This window comes from Podarcis liolepis (genome assembly GCF_965112155.1).
Source record: "Podarcis liolepis genome assembly, chromosome: Z".
NCBI lineage: Eukaryota > Metazoa > Chordata > Lepidosauria > Squamata > Lacertidae > Podarcis > Podarcis liolepis.
The window spans coordinates 19,342,687-19,354,374 of record NC_139570.1 but is presented as its reverse complement, the minus strand read 5'-3'; the positions used below and the strand labels follow the sequence as shown (position 1 = coordinate 19,354,374).

At 42.7% G+C, this 11,688-nt stretch overlaps 1 protein-coding gene across 1 annotated transcript; it reads left to right on the top strand.

Annotated features, from left to right (window-relative positions):
* The first annotated feature begins 7,973 nt into the window (after positions 1 to 7,973).
* On the top strand, positions 7,974 to 11,252 carry LOC310698061 (uncharacterized protein). The gene is made up of 2 exons (XM_083484811.1): positions 7,974 to 8,358; positions 10,300 to 11,252. Exons 1-2 carry the CDS (start codon positions 7,987 to 7,989, stop codon positions 10,849 to 10,851), a joined length of 924 nt encoding a protein of 307 aa, XP_083340937.1. The 5' UTR covers positions 7,974 to 7,986; the 3' UTR covers positions 10,852 to 11,252.
* The last annotated feature ends 436 nt before the right edge of the window (positions 11,253 to 11,688 follow it).

Below are 11,688 nucleotides of genomic sequence, written 5' to 3'. Positions count from 1 at the left end.
CTAGAGCAATATCTTTTGTTTTAACATCACATCTTAAGCCAGCCTATGGGACAAAACAATAAAAATAACTACTGGAAGCTAAAACCCCTTGGTGCATTCTGCCCATCAAAGCCTTTGCTGTTAAGTAGGAAAACATGAAGGGAAATTGGGCAACATATAAAATGTTATTAGAGGGCAAAATAATAAACTGAGATCAAAAGACTTTGAAATCCATAAATATTTGTCAGACTGGCTCCAATACTTCCAACTGAATAAAAGACAAGAACAATGAGGTTTCCTGGAGAAATATCAAAATGACTGGGAAAGGCTGTGGAGGGAAGACATAAGATTCACCACATGTTATAAGGGGGGGGGTGAAGAAGGAGGTAAGAGATGGAAGCACTGTCCTGTTCTCAAATTGGGGACAGCCTCCCACCTCCTTCTCCCCAACCTGTGGAAGGACCAGACTCAATTTCCTCACCTCTTGACCCCTCAGCAAATGTCCAAGCTACAACCCCAGGGTGAAGTGCAAACCTCACCCCACAAGTCATGTGCCCTTAAGTAAGTTTTACAGTCAGAGGCTGCTATCTAAAGAAGTATCTCCCATTTCTAGGAAGGCCACTTCAACATCATCTAGCACTCAGTCGCTTTCTTCACTGTCTTCCCAGTGCTCCTGGGCAAGCTCTACGGGCTCGCTGACATCCCTGAGGTCCATAGACTATGCTGCCAACCATAGGGCAGACTATTCCACTACTTTGCCATCTGGTCCAAGTTGAATCACATGGTTTCCATGCTGCCTAGGAGGGGCAATGTGGAAGAAAATGACATAGGCTGCCGCCCAATGAGGTACAACCTAAAGCCTAGGCAGTGGATCAGCACAAGCCTCATAAACCTCAGAGACTTTGCACTGTATACATCAAATGACTGCTTCTGAGAAATGGGATCGTGAGAGCTGGCACACATAACTGCCATACAGGAGGTGCTGCTGGCTTGGTGGTGGTGGTTTTTTTAACTTGGCTACCCAGCCATCTTTGTGATACTGCAAGCCTTTCTCAGGCTTTGCTGAAGAATGGTTTGGAATGCCAACCAATATGCACATTATACCTTGCAGCACAAAGGTAGCCATCGCATGGAAACACCTTCACGTTGCTCTTTGTGGCTTATATTTTGTTTGCGTCACTTATAAGTGCTCCAGCCTTCACACTTGGCCAATTCTGTACTGCCCTTACAAATGTTGCTTTCTAGTGCTTTTTTGGTCTAAGAAATCATGGGGTGACTTGGTTTCATCAAGGGACTATAATATTAACTGTTTAGAAAGTGCAAAAAGAAAGTGTTTGCAACTGTGATTATAGTAATCATCTTTTTAAAATATAAACATTGCAAGTTCTTCCTCAGTTTCTGTATTCACATGAGCTATATGTAATAAATAAATCATCATCACAGTGGCGTAGCGTGGGGGTGCAGGGGGGGCCGGCTGCACCGGGCGCAACATCTGGGGGTTAGGGTTAGGGGGCGCAAATCCACGGGTTAGGGGGCGCAAATCCACGGGTTAGGGGGCACAAATTACTTGCCTTGCCCCGGGTGGTGACAACCCATGCTACGCCACTGCATCATCATCTTTATACCCCACCCATTTGGATGGCTTTCCGAAGGGATTCTGGGGGACTTACAGCATATCTAAAAACATCCAGCATTAAAAATCTCCTAATATATGGCTCTGGAGATAGAGAGGGAGAAGGAAGAGAAGGCAGGAAGGGTAACCATGTCAGACCACTAACTCCTCGAAATACAAATGTCTTCCGGATAGATTGCCCATAAACTCCACCCCTTGGTCCAACATGGTTACCTCTTCCATGCTTTGCTAATCTGTTCCTCCTTCCCTCTCTGAGTAAAAAAACCTATACCTTTTCCCCATACAAATGTTTAACTTTAGCATATAAAATACACACTAATATAAGCAACATCAAAATACCAAAAACCAGTATTATCACAGGGTGCCAAGCCAAATTTAAAATGTTGGTCGTGGTAAGGCTCTATCCTGAAAAGCTGTCCCACCAATGGTGTGTGGTTCAATCCTGAATATCCTGAGTGACTCTTCTTACCTTGGCTTGTTTTGCTACGGCAATATTAGTACTTTGCATTATGACACATTCCACGTTTTTCCGCAATCTTCATGTGCTTTCTCATTCCTTTTCTCCAAGCAGACTGAATCCCTCGCAAACACCCCATCTGATACCTGCAGCCACACAACTCAAACCCTGCCAGCACTGAACTTTTCAGTTACTTCAACCACTCCACATTTGCTGAGGGTGCATTTGCATTCCTCTCAGCCAGGAATGCCTCCTTCAGGAGGTACAATGAAACCATTTGCAGCCACTGGAATCAGCCAGCCAGTGATCCACAAGAGCCAGATTCTGGACTTGAAGAATCCCAAGCACATTTATCTGGATTTTTCATTCTCTCTGCAAGAGGAGAGAAGTGAAAGGCAGTGCTACATCTGGCGCAGTCATTAGGGAGGTGCAATCAGGGATTTAACAACAAAAAAGAGGAAGGGATCCTAACAACCAGAAAGGGTGCTCTGCTTGGAAAGCAGCAAAGAGCTGGCTGCTCCATCCCGTCCTGCTTCTGCTGCTGGTTTTGGGTTTGCTGGAGAAATATCAAAACTAAAGGGAAATCTCATCCAGCCTAAAGGAAAATATCTATCTAGAATGTATAATCTCCTCCACAATTCACACCCTGCCATCAAAGAACTTTTGTCTCATTTAAAGCGCTCAACCTTTTTTGAGGATGCACACCTCAGAACACATAGGGACAGAGAAAGCTAAAACATTCTGCAGATTGCTCCCAAATGGCAGAACCTTCAGAGTGCTCCTTGCAGGCATGTCTTAAAATTTAATACCATGGGCCTCCAACCATTTGTGCCATATGACCAAGTAAGGCACCTTTCCAGCTGCAGCAGCCCCATTTCCTTTGTAAAAGATGAAAAAACACAGTTCCATGGCAAAACAAGTAATGTAGTGTGAAAGAAACATTGGGGGGGGGGACAGAAGCCCTAAAAGAATAATCAGGAAAACCAAAACAATAATCACCACATCTAAATACAGCCCATGACACAAAACCATTAAATTTTTCATGCTCCTGCTATTTGGAGAATCTACTGATCCCAGCAGAACTAAATCTCTGCTGAGGACTTGTTGCCTCAGTTGGTCAGAATCACCCGCTGCAGGTACAAGGCAGGGCACAGTGACCACCTTTGATATATATATTTTTTTTAAAAAAAAGAAAAAAAGAAAAAGAAACCATTTGCAGCCACTGGAATCAGCCAGCAAGTGATCCACAAGAGCCAGATTCTGGACTTGAAGAATTCCAAGCACATTTAACTTCATTTTTCATTCTGGCCAATCTGTTATTTTCTTCCAACGCCCTGAAAACAAAACTTGCCGGGGGGGGGGGGGCAATGAAAGCAAGCCCACTTTTTAATAACTATCGTATGGCTGTATTAAACAAGAAGAAACTTTGCACAAGAATAAATTTTGTGGGGTTTGTGTGAGAGACTGGGCGGATTATTATTTATTTTTTAAAAAAGCTCTGAACACTCAGATTCTTCATGCTAATTTACTGGTCAGGGGATTTCTTACTGAAATCGCACACTTCCAACCATGCAACAGCTTGTGACAAATGTGAACTGATCTGTCGTTTGCTCAGAAAAAGGGCAACAAAAAAACAACAACTTTGCATATATGCAGCTTGTATGTATATTTTGGAATATAGTTTTTTAACAACATTTTTTGGGGGTGAAGTAGGGGGTATATGGGAACCAATAATATCATTTATAATATAATCTGTTGATTGTATTTACATACAGCAAAGGGAAGCCTAGAGTATTTATATATATTTTAATTTAGGTAATCTATGTAATAGGCTTTAGTTAGAAAATGAATATGGATTTTGAATTTGATGTTTGTAATTTTTTTTTCTTCAGCCAGCAAGTGATCCCCAAGAGCCAGATTCTGGACTTGAAGAATTCCAAGCACATTTATCTGGATTTTTCATTCTCTCTGCAAGAGGAGAGAAGTGAAAGGCAGTGCTACATCTGGCGCAGTCATTAGGTAGGTGCATTCAGGGATTAATTACCAAAAAAGAGGAGGGGATCCTAACAGCCAGAAAGGGTGCTCTGCTTGGAAAGCAGCAAAGAGATGGCTGCTCCGTCCCTTCCTCCTCCTCCTCCCTCACAAACACCCCATTGGATACCTGCAGCCACACAACTCAAACCCTGCCAGCACTGAACTGCCAGCACTGAACCATTATTGAAGTTACAAGAGATGCATTCTGACAAAATGAAAAGCTTAGTACAAATGAGAAGACAATCCGTTGGCTCCATAATGAGGACCAAATGGCAGTGGAGAAGTTGTCTTGTGGAATCAGAAAGTTTGCTGCTGATGCAGTTACATTGGAGCTGATGATAAAGGAATGAATGTTCAATGCTGCAAATGGAAAGTAGGCATGCCAAACTTATTAGAAGCTGTATGGCTGTGCAAGCTTCATATGAATGGATTTTCTGTATTCCATGCTTTTTTATGATTTTGCAAACTTAACATATTCTCAGTGTGTTTGGCACTTTTGTATATCAAAATTGATACTGCTGTGGGGGTGGGGATTGCAGATGACTAAAGGACCAATTGACTGGAAGGGTTTCCCTTCAAAATGGTGGTGGCAGTGGTAATAATAAAAGTATTGTGGTACAAAAAAAATTTAATTTCAAAAAAAAAATTAATGTGGGTGTTTACCTATGTGGGTGCCTTGTTCAATGGTCTGACACTGCTGCAACTGGCTCTGATTCTGCTCTTCACTATTCCCCTTCTTAATGAAAAGCACCAGGTGGAAATTGACCATTCTTGTGAACCAGAATCTCAGAAATGCACTGGCAAAAGTCCCTAGTTAAACCCAGGGATGAAGCGCAAACCTCAACCCCTCAAGTTCTACAGTCAGTGCAAATCTTTGATACTGCAATTGTACTATTCTTCTTTTTAAAATATAAAAGTGCACGTTTTCCCACTTTTTCTGTACGTACATCAGCTATATGTACACTTCTCCCTCTTTCTATACCAGGATTGTCTTACAAACACGCCATCAGGTGGTACAGCCACGCAACTCAAACCCTGCAATAAAAGAACTCCTGTCAAGACGCTTTTGAAGTGTCCTGCAATATTTCACTGAACTGCCAGTGCCCACTTTTGGAACACTGGACACCTCCGGGAAGTGTGCAATTCCAGAAAGGCCATCAACCCAGTGTGATCCAGCAGCAGCTCCTATGCAGCTGTCTGCTGTCACTTGGATCAGAGACAAGACAACATACAAGGAAAAGGTGTTTGCAACTGAGAACATTGGCTGGAACATGCCGGGTGGGTGTGGTTGCCTGTCTTCCCAGGCTCCTTATGCTCCCCATTTACTCCTCCTTGCCCTACAACTCTCATCATAACAGGTTTCCAAACAAATAAACAACTTTTAACCAAGAGGAAGGAACCAGAATGATTGGCAACTCAAACTAGAGCAAAATCCTCAGTTTTTTAAGCCACATCTTAAGCCAGCCTATGGGACCAGACAATTAATTTGGCTCAGGGTGCAGATAGCCGAGTGGGACATACGACAGATGTAGATGAACACATCTAGGTCACATTGAGAAACTTGACCACACAGTGCCAAGGAAATGGGACTGGCCAGTGAGGCAAAGATGGAGGAGAAATGGCAGAATCCGTGACCAGGAAGAAGAGTCGGCAGAAGAAGACTGGAAAAAAATTAAGGACTATTTACAAAAATATCGTAAAATTAAGGAATGTTGAATGATGTTGGATTGAATTTAAGGGGTTTCAAGCTGTAATTATGATAAAATGACTTTCTTTTTCTTTTTGTAAGTAAGAATTTAAAGCTACAACAATTTAAGATGTTGAGATAAGGATCTGCTGTATAAACAACTCAAACTGGGTATACAAGAAGGGGAGGTACGAGGAGGTCGGGGAAACAAGTTACAAGAAAATAAGTTGTGAAATTAATGTGTTTTTAATATTTTTATGTTTGTTTTTTTCTTTTTGTTTGTTAAAAATTGGAAACTTTAAAAAATATTTCTAAAAAAGAGAGAGAGAGAGAGTGAAGCTTGACTACACAGTGCCAGGGAAATGGGACTGGCCAGCGAGGCAAAGATGGAGGAGAAATTGGAATGTTAACCCCCCCCCCCCAAATCTGGGGAAAACTGGTGGAGACAATAGCGGTGGGGAAGCTACAAGAATTATGGGAAAACACAGATAATTAAATGCTTTCCCCTCTGGGTTGAATCCTGGCCATGGGGGCTCAATCCCCCCAATATTGAGAGGGCCAGGATCCCCCGTTAGGTTGTTGTTATGGGGAAGCAAATGACAGCCACCATCTGCTGCAAGAGACACACGCCATAGGGAGCCAAGCGGGACATGTGACAGATGTGGAAGGACACATCTCGGTCACATCGAGACATATAACTTCACAGAGAAGTGGGACTGGCAAGGTAAATGGCCCGCTAGTTGTAGATGAGAGGAATGGGAAACATTCAATGTATCCATCTGTATATTATTTGCATGCTGCAGGGCTTCATACAATGTTTCTAAACCAATAAACAAAAAATAAATAAAAGGTTTTGTTCATGGTAACATTAGCATTGTATACAGAAACAATAGGTTCCTTTCATATCTTTATGTATTGGCTTATTTAAAGTATTAGTACTTTCCCCCTCCTTCTGAAAACTTCAAAGAAGCTAATAAAAATCAAACCATGATTTAGCAATTTAGAATATTGGTTAGAAAAGCAGTAGGAGAGATAACCTCCCCTCCTCCCCTTCTCTTTACTTATTTGCTTCCATTTTAAGGGGGGAAGAGAAGCATACATGTGTGAACAGCAATGTTGTCCAATGAAATTTGATATTGTGTCACACCACGCCCACAGATTTTTCCAGAAAAATTCAATGGTGCATACCAGGCTATCAGCCCCTGTGTAGTTCAGATTCCGCAGTTCGATTGCACCCAAACGGCAGAACATTCAGAGTGTTCCTTGCAGGCGTGTCTTAAACTTTAATACCCTGGGGCTCCAACCATTTGTGCCATATGACCAAGTAAGGCATCTTTCCAACTGCAGCAGCCCCATTTCCTTTGTAAAAGATGGAAAAAACACAGTTCCATGGCAGAACAGGTAATGTACTGTGAAAGAAACATTGGAAAAAATAACAGTAGCCCTAACAGAATAATCAGGAAAACCAAAGCAATAATCACCACATCTAAATACAGCCTATAGCACAAAACAGAAGATGCAGCTACACAACTCAGGTCTTATATAAACCATGGATGAAATATAAATATCTCCTGGAACCTACAAGCCCTTGGTGCATTTCACCCATCGAAGCATTTGCCGTTAAGAAGAAAAACATGAAGGGAAATTGGGCAACATATAAAATGTTATTAGAGGGGGAAATTAAGAAATAAAGAGGAAAGGGCTTTGAAATCTATGTATATTTCACAGGCTGGCTCCAATACTTCCAACTGAATGAAAGACAAGGAAAATAGGGTTTGCTGGAGAAATATCAAAACTAAAGGGAACTCTAATCCAGCCTAAAGGAAAATATCTATCTAAAATGTATAACCTCCTCCACAATTCACACCCTGCCATCAAAGAACTTTTGTCTCACTTAAAACGCTCAACCTTTTCTGAGGATGCACACCTCAGAACACATAGGGACAGAGAAAGCTAAAATATTCTGCAGCTTGATTGCCCCCAAGTGGCAGAACATTCAGAGTGCTCCTTGCAGGCATGTCTTAAACTTTATTAGCTTTTATCAACCTCAGTACTTTATCTTTGTTACTTGGCAGCTATTAATTTACAAAGCTTAGGTCAAGGGCCTGAGTTACAGAAAGTCTGAAAAGCTCCAGAGAAGGCCCTAATTAGACACGGCTCAGCAGGAGTGGAGATTAGACGCCCTATCGTGGGTAGATGCCGAGCTTCCTGATTTACAGCAGAAGCTGCTCTGATTTACAGCGGCTCTATCCCTGGAAAATGCCTAGGAAAAAGAAACGACCGGCCTCATCTCCAGAAGGGAGCCCACAGAAGAGCAAGCAGAACAAAATGGACGATTTTGTAAAAGCACAGAACTCAGAACCTACCAAACCAAATAGAATTCATTCCCAGGTAGGTGGGGATGCTTTAATGGGTGGAGATCACCCAGGGGAGAATGCTGAGATGAGCGCTCATGAATTATCCCATGAACTACCATCTGAGGGGGCACTGCTCTATGCAGAAATACTCGCGGACCACTGTCTGCTGACTGCAAGAACAGTGGAGGAAATTAACATCAAATTAGAAAAGGTAGACTTCCGGCTTAGCGCGAAAGGCTAATGGCGGATTCCCTCCGAGCTCCGGAGGGAATCGGCTCTGTAGAAGACGGATCTTGCCGTGGTGGCGACGCGGGGACCCTCAGAAACCACAGGCGCTGAAGCCTGTGGACTTGGTGACTCGGCGGGCACCATTTGCGCCCTCCCCGACCCGCGAAGAAGCCTTTTTAAAAGCTTCGGAACGGGGGACGGAGAGTGGCGTGGTGCTGAGAGTAGACCGCTTCTTCTATGGAGCGAAGCCGCATGCCATGGCCGGAGAGCGCTGACTTCTTTCTTTGAACATTTGGACTCTAAAAGTAACAACCCATGAGTAGTACGGAAATTGGAACTAAAAATCCTTTTTTTTTTTAATTTGGCACGATCGGGGGAGGTGCTAAAAGGAAGTCCGTTTCCCCTTTCTGTAGATAAATTAAAGCAAGAATTGATAATTAAGGTTGAGAGAATATCCTTCTCTTTTTGGGATAAAAGATATTAATTCCACGACTTGGCAGTATAAGTAACTTTGCTGGAGGATAAGAACTGATTTTAAGAGCTGAAGTGCAACCCGCCGGGACCCGGGAGTGATCCGCGAGAGAGCCTGCTGAGGAGACATAAAGAGTTTGACAGCTGTCAAATTAGCTGTCAAAGCTGGAAAAGGGGGGGGAAATGGTTTCTGCTACCTTTGCTGGTTATTTTTGTTACAATATGACTTTAAACTGTTGAAAATAAAGAAGAATTGAAACAAATTAACTTGAATGTTGGATTGGAGTTGGAAGGAATATTAAGTAACTAGAATCCCTCTAGAGGGGGTTCTGAGACATTACAATGGCTGCAAGTGGAAAAATACAGGCTGAGCTGGATAGAATGTTTTTTCTCATGGGAAAGTTACAAGGTCAGAGTGAAGCTTTGGCTACAAATGCTACAACTTTGAATTTAAAAGTAAACAAACTTGCTGAATGTGTCAAGGACTTGACTCAAGAAACCTATGCAGCTGAACAAGAAGAGATATGTGCTGTTCCAGAGGAGTGAGAAGGAGGAGCTGAAATGCCGCAGACGACAAAGGAGAGCCAGAGGCCTGCTAAGACAGATGCGAAAAACAAGACCTGGATGATGAGAGTTTGGTTTGAGTTGGAGAATGAAGAATGGAGGGATCTCCCTATGGGGAGAGTTGAAGACCTATGGATTACAAATTTGATCAAGGTGAAAGTTGGAGCCTTTGGGACATTTGGGACATTTGGAACATTTGGACTTAAAAGCAACAAGAAACAAGATTTGGGCTCCACTTTTGAACATGGAGGTCTGGTTGGAAGAAACATAGACCCTTTTGGGACAGAGCTTCTCCGAGACTTGAGGTTTAATATAAAGGACTACCAAAAAAACCGGCAGAGGGGGACTGAGAGAGATTTGAGGGCCTCGGACGTGAGATCTCCAGGCTGATAGTTGATGGACTGATGGACATTCTTTGGGGATCGAAACCGGGAAAGGGGGGGGTGAGAGTTTTGGAATCCAAAGGGTATATGTTGTCTTTCTGTTATTGTGCTTTGTAATTAATATAAAAATTGGGAAATTCATGGAAGGGAATTTGGGTCGACCTTAGAAAAGGGTGTAAAGAATGAGTACTGTTGTTTAAATTGAGGTCTATAAGTTAAAATTGGTTAATTAAGATGAATTAAGTATAATAATAATAAGGTTAAAGCTGGGGACAAGAACTTGCTGAGCTAACTATTGGAATTGGAATGCAAGAAGGGGAGGTGTGGGGAAGTCAGGGAAAGATGTTAAGAAAATAAGGATCTGAAACTATACTTGTTATTTGTGTTGTGTTTGTTTGTGTTTTTGTGTTTGTTTAAAATTTGTGAAATTTTAATAAAAATGTATTAAAAAAATAAAAATAAAACTGGGACTCTTGCTGCAAAAAAAAAAAAACAAATTAGAAAAGGTAACGTCTCTCCTGATGGAGTTGGTGCTCCTGGCAGCCAAAAATAGCCCACTCAGTACTAAAGAGACCGACCATAGCGTTGCCCTCCCTCTGGACCATCATGTACAGGGGTGCAACCAGTCTGGACTTGATAACAGAGAGACTACAAATACTAAAAACAACAAAAGCAAAAGTAGGGACCTGATCCTACAAAGTACTCAAGTAGCTCTGGATATATATCCTTTTAATCGTATGCTGCCTTACTGGAAATCAATCGACAGTGTGAAGAGAAACTTTAAGCTTTTACTAAATATCCATTGCAACACTCTGATCGCGATAAACTTGCTTTGCACGGACCCCCAGCACACGAGACTCATGCTGACCTTTTCTGACCCAGCTACCCCTAAAATGCTACTGAAATATAGGGCCATTTTACAGGACTATAATATTGTTTTGAGGCGTGTTTTTAAAGACACAGAACGAAAACAACTACTGCCAAACTTGTCGTATAGCTGGACCGACCCCAAGCAATCAGACCCTCTCTGCCGAAGGGCTTTCGCCATAGGGCCATGATTCATTCGGAAGGGCCGTCAAAGATGAATATGTGCGGTGAACCCAGCTGCAACACTCACTTGGAGAGGAAAACATCAGACCAAAAAGGTCAAACACACAAAGAACGCCAGCCCAATCTAGATAATTCAAAGATAGGACACTCTATTGCGCCTTTGGCAGATCCAGAATTTCATCACCCTCTATCCCAACTGGAATCTGATCAGCCAATGCCAAGTGACGACCCTCCCAAGGGAAATGGGACACATAGAAAGCCAGAGACAGATTTAATTATCTTTGACGAAGACCCCCCGATGGTACCAGCAATTCAGATAACACCGTCGATGCCGGGAAATCGGGAAAATGCTGCAAATCAACCCCGAGAACAACAACACCGTGCATACCCTAAGAACGGTTGCATCATTACCGAAGGGGCAAGATTTTCCCGCAGCCAAGACTTCCCTACTCTCTTTAAAAGCTGCAGAGCGGGCATCCGAACTTTGTCCAAAAGAGGAGAGGAATCTCTGCCACTAACCTCTTAAAACAGACTGCAAGTGTGGGATCCTGGCACATGGTTCTCTCCAGTGAGACAGGAGATAGAAGAGAGAGAGAATAAAGACCTGAACAGGGGAAAGGATCAGATGTTTTAACCCTGTGCATCTAGTAATGGAGAGAACTCCACTATTCTCTTCCAGACAAACTGTAGAACATGGGTCTCAGATTTGGAAGGAGGTAGACTCCACCGTGGGAGCAGGGCCAGGGCAGGAGAGTGCTAGAGTCCTGTCTAGTCATGTTATATGGGATCAATTCCAATCTGTTACCTCTTAGGATGCGGACAGGCTGCTTGGACGAGTGAAACCA